This window comes from Trichechus manatus, unplaced genomic scaffold (assembly GCF_000243295.1).
Source record: "Trichechus manatus latirostris isolate Lorelei unplaced genomic scaffold, TriManLat1.0 scaffold00128, whole genome shotgun sequence".
Classification (NCBI taxonomy): domain Eukaryota; kingdom Metazoa; phylum Chordata; class Mammalia; order Sirenia; family Trichechidae; genus Trichechus; species Trichechus manatus.
In genome coordinates, this window is record NW_004444064.1 from 446,780 (window position 1) to 457,520 (window position 10,741).

At 39.4% G+C, this 10,741-nt stretch overlaps 1 protein-coding gene across 1 annotated transcript; it reads left to right on the forward strand.

Moving 5' to 3' along the window:
- Positions 1-7,193: 7,193 nt before the first annotated feature.
- On the forward strand, positions 7,194-8,358 carry LOC105756708 (olfactory receptor 2T27-like). The gene has a single exon (XM_012557947.2). The coding sequence runs from the start codon at positions 7,194-7,196 to the stop codon at positions 8,139-8,141; it is 948 nt and encodes a 315-aa protein (XP_012413401.1). The 3' UTR covers positions 8,142-8,358.
- The last annotated feature ends 2,383 nt before the right edge of the window (positions 8,359-10,741 follow it).

Consider the following 10,741-nt stretch of genomic DNA (forward strand, 5'->3'; position numbering starts at 1 on the left):
AGATAAAATGATACTCGTGAAGAGTGTGCTTCTTAGCTCAAGTAGATACATGAGACTAAATGGGCAGCTCCCGTCTGGAGGCGGAATGAGAAGGCAGAGAGGGTCAGGAGCTGGTTGAATGGACACGGGAAATCCGGGGTGGAAAGGAGGAGTGTGCGGTCACAGTATAGGGAGAGCAACTAGGGTCACATAACAATGTATGTATAAATTTTTGTATGAGAGACTAACTTGAATTGTAAACTTTCACTTAAAGCACAGCAATAAAAAAAAAGAAAAAACAAACGGGGGAGGTGGGATGGAAACACAACTAGCACTCGGTTTAAGGAAGTAGTGCCTGAAGCAAAACTAGAAACCAAAACCACTGCTGTTGAGTCGATTCCAACCGATAGCGACCATATAAGAGTAGATTTGCCCCATAGGGTTTCCAAGGCTGTGATCTTTACAGAAGCAGACTGCCACATCTTTCTCCCGCAGAGTGGCTGGCAGGTTTGAACCACTGATATTTGGTTAACAGTGAGCACTTTAATCATTGCACCACCAGGGCTCTTTTCCCAAAACAAAATCTTCTTTGAAATGCGCATTCCTGAGCCCCACCCTGGATTCTGATTCTGTTGATCTAGGGTAAAACCTAGGTGTTTTGGCTTTTTTTTTTTTTTTTTTTTGAAGTTCCCTCATGTGATTTTAATCATCAGCTTAGTTTTGAGAACTCTTGGAGTATAGAAGACAATCCCTGAATATTTTTTGTCTTTTCCCATACTATCAGTATTTCTAACAAACAAAAGCTCCTTCTTTATCACATCTAAATACTTACTGGAAGAGTTAAGGCAAGAGATGAGAGCCAGTCACACTTCAGTATGAATTTGTTTACTCAGCCAGCTTTCTTCCTAATGCCTAACTGAGATCCCTTCCGTTTGGGGAGCGAGGTGGGGGGCGGTTGTGGGGAGGAAGCGAATTAGGAGTTTTGAAGGAGGAGGAAAGCAGGAAGAGGGAGGGACTAGAGGTGCTGCTGAAAAAGGTGTTAAGAGCAAGAGGCTTTGAACTGAGCCTGTAATGGGAACATTGGAAAGAGGTGTGAACTCATAGTAACTAACACGTATCCCAGAGCCCAGATGGTAACTGACCAGTGTTTACCTAAGCCCTGTGGGGGATACTGAACATGTAGTAAAGACCTGCCTATATAGCCCACAGCTGGGGAGTGGTCTAAAAAAGAAAGAAAGAAAGAAAGAAAAATGAGGAATTGGCTTAAGACACACCTTATACTGACATGACCTCATTAACATAACAAAGGAATTCCTATCTCAAAATGGGATTATGTCCACCCGTATAAGGGTGAGGTTTTACAACCCTTAATTTCCGGGGACACAACTCAATCATTAACAACTAGTTTCCAGGGCTTTGAATCCATCAGTTCCACCAAATTATTTATTCTATTTTGATTCTTTTTTCTTTAATTGTTGGGGAAATGGAGATGTTCAGCCACATGATTCCATCTTAGAGAGGACTCTGTTTCCTAAAATTTTTTGAATAAGTTTATTAAACTTTACAAGATGGTTAAAATGGCAAATATTTTGTTATATATATTTTACCACAATACAATTTTTTTTAAAATCTCAATAATAAGATGAAAATATTTTAAATGTGCAAAAGACTTGAACAAGCACTTGACTAAAGAAGTTATGGCACATGAGCGATGAAAAGATGCTCAACATCATTAGTTGTTGAGTAACAAAAATCAAATTATAACCACAATAAGGTATCACTGCATATTTATTAAATTGCTAAAATTCAAATAATTGACAATACCCAACGCCAGCAACGATGTGGAGCAACAACAGCTCTCATTCATTGCTGGTGTGAATTCAAAATGGTGGAACCACATTGGAAAGCAACTTGACAATTTCAAGTCAAACATAGACTTGCCATACAACCCAGCAGTCACACTCCTAGATATTTATACAAGTGATTTGATAACTCGTGTTCACACAAAAATTTTTTTTGAGAACTTTATTTATAATCACCAAAAACTGGAAACATCCATGTGCTTTAACTGTTATCAGGTGAGTGAATCAACAAAGTGTGAAACATCTAAACAATAGAATACTATTTGGTGATTAAAAGAACACGCTATCAATTCATGTAACAAGGTGAATAAATTTTAAATGTAATCTGCTAATTGAAAGAAGCTAAACACAAAAGGCTACATATTGTACGATTCCATTCCTATGATATTTTGGAAAAAGCAAAACTGCAGGAAGAGAAAACAGATTAATGCCAGTGATGGGAAAGGGGAAAAGTGGTTATTTTGAAGGGGATGCACAAAGGATATTTTAGGATGATGGAACTGTTCTGTATGGCAGTGCAATGGTGCATACACGGCTCTATGCGTTTGTCAAAACCTATAAAATTGTACATCACAAAGAGTGAACTTTAATTTAATTTTAGAAATGAACCAAGATGTCAGGGAATCCAAGGATGGAATGCAGAGTGTGACAAATTAATCTAACTGTATTACAAATATCTTATTGAAGGAGGTGTGGAATAATGGAGCCAACCTAATAAGTAACTTTGAAAATAGGGTTTTGACTGGACAGAGTAAAGCTAAAAACAAAGAGAACTGTACATAAACACTACACTCTAGTTGATAAATTTCCTTCTTACAGGGCTACAAACTATTTGACATACATACCAGGGCTGAACAAATAATTAAATACATGGTAGATAATGAGAGCTGGATTTCTCACTGTCAGAATAAGATGTTCCAAATAATCAAGGGAAGAAGGCTAGAATGAACCCTGTGATGCTGGATTAGAGTCCGAGGCAGAGGTGGGGATATAAATAGATATAGAAATAATAATACACATGTGAGTATATTATACATGGATATGTAAATAAATACACACACACACATCTCCTAGCTCTGTCCACTGAGACGACTTAGAATGAATGACACTCCAGTAGCAACACACAAACCTGAACCCAGATCTTGGTCTCTATCATTTTCTAATAAAAGGAACCAGAAATCCTTAGAGAAATGGTTGATTTAGGGCTGTGGCAGAAAAAATTACAAGATGAGTCTAGACTTTTCAAAAGCAAAAGGATGGAGCTCCTTAAAGGGACACAGGAGCCAACCTGAAAGGCACCCAATGACCAAAACTAAAATTATTTGAGCTACAAAGGAGATATTAGATTATAACACAAAGTATAAAATAAATACACGTGAATCCATACCGATAGAAATAAATGACTAAATAAATAAATAGGGGATAATGTACAAAACTTCCTTATAGAAGAATTCCAAATAATGTATGTAGACGTTCCCTCCCCGATGGTGAAGCTTAAACCGTTTCTCCCTTGAGTGTGGATGGACTTAGTGACTTACTTCCAAAGAATAGTGTATAGAAAGAGAACAATCATAATTTTACAATGGAAAAACCTGGTAAACATTATCTTAACGAAGTGATGGAAGTTAACATCACCAGTGATACCGCTATTATATATTTCTTAAGATGATGTAATATCTTCGTGGGTTTTTTTTTTCCTGAAACATATAACCCCAGTCCAATGACAAGAAAACATCATCAGACATTCTACTAAATACCTGGCCAATACTCTTCAAATCTGTCAAGATCATAAAAAAACAGGAAACACTGAGAAAATGGCATAGACAAGAAGAGACTAATGAAAAATGATGACTGAGTGAAATATAGTATCCTGGATGAGATCCCAGAACAGAAAAAAAGGACATTAGTGGAAAAACTGGTGACATAAAGTCCGGACTTTACTTAACGGTAACGTACCAATGTTAATTTCTTAGTTCTGACAAGTGCACCATGGTTAACATTAGAGAAAGGTGAGCAAAGGGTGTATGGGAATTCTCTGTATTATCTTTGCAATTTTTCTATAAATGTAAATAATTCCAAAATAAATGTGAATTAAAAAAGATCATAGGAACAAAACAAAAAATAACTTATGTGTAAGTATATTGATTAGAAAAATGGTAGAAAGATTCAGACCAACTTATAACCCATAAATATTTCCAGGGAGAGGAGTGGAGATAGTTAGCATTATTAGGATAGTAAAAAGTGACTTTCACATGATATTGCTTGTAATTGGGTATTTTTTTAAAAATTTTTTCACTGACAATATAGTCATAGATTGTTTGTGTAAAGCAATTACAAAATTACTGAAAAACCAAGATGATCTGGTTGTATGATGGTCAATAGCTATATTTGTCTTGCAGGACAATGCTTTTTTCAACCCTGGGAGAAAGAATTCCTTCCATATGTTGCCACTACTGGAAAAAAAGTGAAATTTCTCATCTTTACATACATTTAGGAAGGGTGCACAGTAATGTGATCTGTTGTTGATAAGTTTGAAAATCAATCCCAAGGAAATGGGACTCCAAGAGAGGCCAAAAGAGGTACATCTTCAAGAAACCCAGGAGATAAAGTTTTGGATAAACAGGATAATTTCCCCCCATAGAATCGTGTTTTGAGGAAAAGCCAAAGCAATAAAGATAAATAAATCAGTTAACAAACGTCTAGGGATCCACCTCCTCTGTGGTTTCTTATTTACTTGAAGGATCCTCTGGGACGCTTGCTACTGACATGTGTACTTGTAACTTGTCTGTATTATCTCAGAAATACTGAGCTTATACATGGAAACAAAAACTCTTGAGTCTACCGATGTCGATTCTCTTTTAGGACGTAACCTAGGACACCACTACTTGGAGAAGCATGATGTGCTGAGGAAAATCCAGTCAACGTAGGTACATGAGTACAGGTAATACGAGAGAGAGGCAGATCTGACTCACAGTGATCGCATCTACTTCTTAGGTCCTCTGCAGTGTGCTTCTTCACCTTTATAGAGACTGCTGTAGAAATTTGAGAAGCCAGGGCGAAATATTTACTTCACATAACTGGATGCAATTTTAAGAATATGGGGCTAATATTAAGAACATTTTTACTAAATTAAATCATCTCCTGTATCAACCAGTGGCATAAGTATTTTTTAATTGAGGTTTTTTTTTTCCTTTAACTTCTACCTCCTTGTCCCCAGTAGCTTCCCATGCCCTCTATTTCAAAATACGGTAGTCAACGGATGGGAAGATATAATTATTGGGCCCCAGATGCGAGCAAACTTAATAAATATTAAAGAAGCGACATTGAGAGTAGAGTCTCAGTTTTGTCATCCTCTTTCATTTGGAATTTTACCCCATCACTGGTGCCCTCGGGAAGCACCACTGAGTCCGTTTTTGTTGGGAGAATAAGAACATCTTAATGCACTCTTCATGTTCTGCTCAGAGTTTTCCACCCTATCTCTCAACTGTATTATACCCTTCAGATCTGATGTGGGTTGATGTATTTTCTTAATACCTAAATCCCATCTGGAGCCCTGGTGGCATAGTGGTTAAGAGCTTGTCTGCTAACCAAAAGGTTGGCAGTTTGAATCCACCAGCTGCTCCTTGGAAAATTTAGGGGGCAGTTCTACTCTGTCCTGTAGGGTCACTATGAGTGGGAATCAACTCGAGGACAAGAAGTTTGTTGGTTTGTTTTTTAAAGTCACATCTGAGTAATTAGTGACATGGTCATAAAGAAAATTACATGACAGGCTTAATTCCTTCCAGGTTGCACCAAGCTGCTAAGAGTAGAAAATTCTCCATTTCTACTTCTATAACTTTTTTGGGGGGGGTGCTGGGTAGGTGATATTCTCATACTTGTGCATAGACACAATCTAATTTCTCATCCACAGCTTATGGAAGCTGATTGAGTAATTTCTCAATTTATCCTGATGCGGTTCATCATTGGGTTGCTATGAATGAACATATCTAAATGAATACGTAACACTGATTATATCACGGAACTACTTTGTTGATGTGCCCTTGTCATTAAAAAAATGACCTCCCAGAATCCACTCCTATTCAGGGATCATGGATTTATCCTACTGTACTCTGTTTCACACCCATCTATGGTTCCTTCCATAAATATTCATAACCGGATCCACAGGCAAAAGCCCATATAAGAGAAGAATTTATGTATTTACCTATTGCATGTTTAGCTATGGATGTTTTCAGTTAGGGTTGACCATTGACCAAGTCATTGACCATAGTGGAAATTTGTTTGTGGTCACATGAAACCTATAGGTCTCCATTATTTGGGCTTAATAGAATGCATTAATTAAACAGTGGACTAAGAATTCAAATCATGAAATATCTGAAAACCCAGCATGAAATTGAGGTCTTTGAGAAGCATTGTAATAGATCATATTAATTGCTTTCAATTCTTTCTTCCATTCTCATGCTTGTTATGGTTCACAGTGGGTGAAGTTTCCTTCCGTATCACATAAATGTTGGGCTTCTATGGTAACTTGCTTTAACCAACGGAGTGTAGGTGAAAATGGCAGTGTCATTTCCAAGCTCAGGCCTTAAGAGGCATTACATGGTCCTCTCACCCTTTTTTTGCTTCTGCTATCCTCCTTGGGAAACCCTGGTGGTGTAGTGGGAAACGCTGGTGGTGTAGTGGTTAAGAGCTACAGCTGCTAACCAAAAGGTTGGCAATTCAAATCCACCAGGCGCTCTTTGGAAACTTTATGGAGCAGTTCTACTCTGTCGTATAAGGTCACTATGAGTCGGAATCAACTCGAATGCAGCGCGTTTTTTTAATCCTCCATGAGAAGAGCAAGCCCCAGGCAGCCACTGATATCAGCATGAGATACATGTGGCAGATACCTGAACCTGACCTGCAGCCTAAAACAAAATGCCCCAGCTGCCCCACAGACCTGGAGCAAGACAAATGTTTTTGTCCTAAGCCACTGAGATACGGGAAGCTGTTATACAGCATCATTGCAGCAGTAAGAAAAAAAAAAAAAAAGAATGAGCCAGTTACTATTAAATTGATTCTGACTCATGGCAACCTCCTGTGTTTCGGAGTAGAACTGTACTTCATAGGGTTTTCAATGGCTGTGATCTTTAGGAAGTAGATTGCCAAGCTTTTTTTTTTTCTGAGGTGCCTCTGGGTCGTTTTGAACCAACAACACTTTGATTAGTAGCCAAGCTCTTCACTCTTTGCACCACCCAGAGACTCTAATTGCAGCAATAACTAACCAGTGAAAACATTTGAAAAGGCCATATGATATTTCATTTGACTTAACCTTTCTTGACTTTTTCTTTTAGTTCAGCTATATCAGCCACAGCTATGGAGGGAGGAAATGAGACATTAACATCAGATTTTATTCTCATGGGACTCTTCCCCAATATGAGGTATGTCACTTTCCTTATCTACACTATTATCCTGATCTACTTTGCTTCAGTCACTGGGAATTTCATCCTGCTTCTCCTGATATGGATAGATTTGAGGCTCCACACCCCAATGTACTTTCTGCTCAGCCAGCTTTCTGTTATAGACTTGGCTCTCATCAGTAGCACTGTTCCAAAGATGGCCATCAGCTTTTTCTCTGGAACAAGGAACATTACCCATTTTGCCTGTGGAACCCAGATATTTTTCTTCTTTACTCTTGGGGGTGCAGAATGCATCCTCTTGACCTTCATGGCCTATGACCGTTATGTAGCTGTCTGTAACCCTCTGAGATATGCAGTCATTGTGAACCAGGGAGTCTGTCTGCAAATGGCCACAGTGTCCTGGATTGGGGGCATTCTAGCTTCCACAGCTCACACATCCTATACCATGAGCCTGCCCATCTGTGGCTCCAGAGAAATTCACCATTTCTATTGTGAGATGCCAGCGATTATGAAGATCTCATGCAAAGACACTTCCAGGTATGAGCTGGTGGTCTTTGTGATGGGCATTGTTTTTATCATCATCCCCTTTGGACTTATCATGGCTTCCTACACCCTCATCTTCCTCACTGTCCTTCATATGAACTCTCCCCAAGGCAGGAACAAGGTTTTGGCCACCTGCTCCTCCCATCTTACAGTGGTAAGTCTTTATCTGGGACCATGTGTTTATATGTATATGACACCAGGTTCCTCTCACACCTCTGAGCAGGAGCAGGCTGTGTCTGTATTTTGCACTGTCCTCACGCCCATGCTAAACCCCCTCATCTACAGCCTGAGAAACAAAGATGTGGTAGGGGCTCTTCAGAGGGTCTTGGGGAAACACTCAGTCTCTAAAGAGAATGCATAAGTATCGAGGTGAGAAAACAACTATGTAGAGGATCAAGAGGCAAAGACCCCAGGATCGTTCACAGTCCCATTTTCCAGCATGAGAAGATTTGTTGCAGCCCTATGGGCAAACTCTATGGTTGAAATCAGTTAACAATATTAATTCAATCAAAAATCTTTTGAAGAACTTTTTATTGATCAGTTTATAGCCAGTTGCTTTAAAGGTCGCTGAATTCAACTGCTGTTCTTCTTCAACTCAGTTGATAAGCATAGACAAAATTTCCATCTTCTCAATTTATACCTGCTTTAGACATTTCTCAGTTTCCTTTGAGGCTCAACTCTGTTCAGTGTTATTGGCGATTCAGGTCTTGTTAATCTCCCTGGTTGGGAGTATCAAGTTCCTAGGAAAGACAAAACTAACTGGCTTGTAAGGGATAGTGACAATGAAACGTCTTTTTCTCTTGCTAGGCTTGCAAACTCAACATGTTGGCTCTATTCTCCCTCCCTACCTTGGGTGAAAACTTTTCTGGTCATTCTCAGATAGGCAAAAGTCCTCGGCTCATATGTAGTGCAAGAAGAATATCCCTTCAATAATTAATACACCAAACCTTGAGTAATAATCAAATCTGCAGTGGGAAATCAAGGTGCAATTAGCTTCTCTCTTGACTTTGAAAGCTCCCCTCAACTCACTAGCTCTAGCTTCAGATCCCTCCACCACTGAGTGTATGTGGAACTCAGGGGAAAGAGGGGAGGTAAGAGGCTAGAAAAACGTCATCACATACCTGCCACCTATCTAGGGAGCGTTCCCTCTGCCCATGGCAAATAATTAACAACTTTCTGTGTTCGGTCTATGTTCAAAGTTAAGTCTTTTTCCTCACGGGATATTTTCAAGTTCTTAAGAGACACTATAGTTAATCTATGATAAGGGTATTAGTAGGTCACTATGGATGCACAGATAGGAAAGTGTCTTAGTTATCTAGGGCTGTTATAACAGAAATACCACAAGTGGATAGCTTTAACAAAGAGAATTCATTTTCTCACAGTCTAGGAGACTAGAAGTCCGAATTCAGGGTGCAAGCTCCAGGGGAAGGCTTTTTCTCTCTGTCGGCTCTGGGGGAAGGTCCTTGTCATCAATCTTCCCCGGTTGAGGAGCTTCTCAGCACAGGGACCCCGGGTCTAAAGGACGTGCTATTCTCCTGGCTCTTGTTTCTTGGTGGTCTGAGGTTCCTCTGTCTCTCTGCTTGCTTCTCTCTTTTATATCTCAAAAGAGATTGACTTAAGATACAATCTGATCTTGTAGATTGAGTCCTGCCTCATTAACATCAGTTCTACTATTTCTACCTCATTAACATCATAGAGGTAGGATTGCCAACACACAGGAAAATCACATCAGAAGAAAAAATGGTGGATAATCACACAGTACTGGGAATCATGGTCTAGTCAAGTTGACACACATTTTTGGGGGACACAATTCAATCCATAACAGAAGGTGACTGGGGTATTTTTGTAGCTGGCAGTACGTACAGTCATAAAGTTCACCAATGAAGGGAACAATTTATAGAGGTCCGTGAGTAAGGTTGACATGACCAATAGATATGGGCAAAACTTCACAGTTGGTGAGAGGTGCTGTGTTGGGGACCTCCGAATGAGAGCTGTGACTGCATATGGAACAAATACAGATTGCAGCCTAAGACCAAAGTAGAGGATGCCTCCACTGCACAGAACACAGAATACAGGCAGGGAAGCCCAACCAGCTGATAATGAGACTGTGGGATGCAATGAGCAGCTAGGCCAGGCTTGTTTTTGCAACCTGGTGACAATTTCATCTAAGGTAATCTTATCTTTCCCATGACAAAAGAGGATCAAGTGCTGTTGTAATTGGTGAGTGCCAATGCTAGGGCCCTAGGCAACGTTCTCTTGAAGGAGAAAAGATTTCCTTTAGTTTTCTGTGACTAAGGAATGTTTCCAGGATGTCAGCCCACCTCAATCATAATAAAACTTTTACAACTGATATATTGGAATAGCCATTGTTAACAATAACCAACCATGACCCACAGGGAATAAAAAATAAAGTACAACATATATTATTTAACACCCATCAGGCCTTAAAAACTAAAAAAGCACTCTAAAATCCCATGATGGAGAGGATGCGTCAAAAGGGGTACTCTCGTGCATTGCTGGTAAAAATGTGCAGTGTCACGACTTTTTTTTGGAGAAAAATCTATTACAATTAAAAATTGTTTGCCTTTCATCTCATTAATTCTACTTTTGGAAATCTTCCCCTAGAAATAAATATATCAATACTTAAGGACACATGTACATGGATGTATTTTGTGAGATTGTTTATTCAAATACTGGCAACAACCAATGTGATAATGGCTGAAGAAATCGTGGTACATTCGTACCATGGAAAATTATGCCGCCATTACGAAGAATGAATGAAGGATTTCTGGGAAGATGGTGGCATGAAAGGAGTAAGTTTCCAACCTCCCCACAAGAACACTGAGAAATATAACAAAGACTCTACCAGACCCAGCAGAGACCCTTGAAGGTGGATGGAGGACAACTGCAGAGACCAGCAGAAAACTATACAGTGGGCAGAACTCCCTTTCACTCTCTCCA

Excerpts from the sequence above, each read along its gene's own strand:
- LOC105756708 (XM_012557947.2), top strand. The coding sequence starts at position 7,194 with ATGGAGGGAGGAAATGAGACATTAACATCAGATTTTATTCTCATGGGA.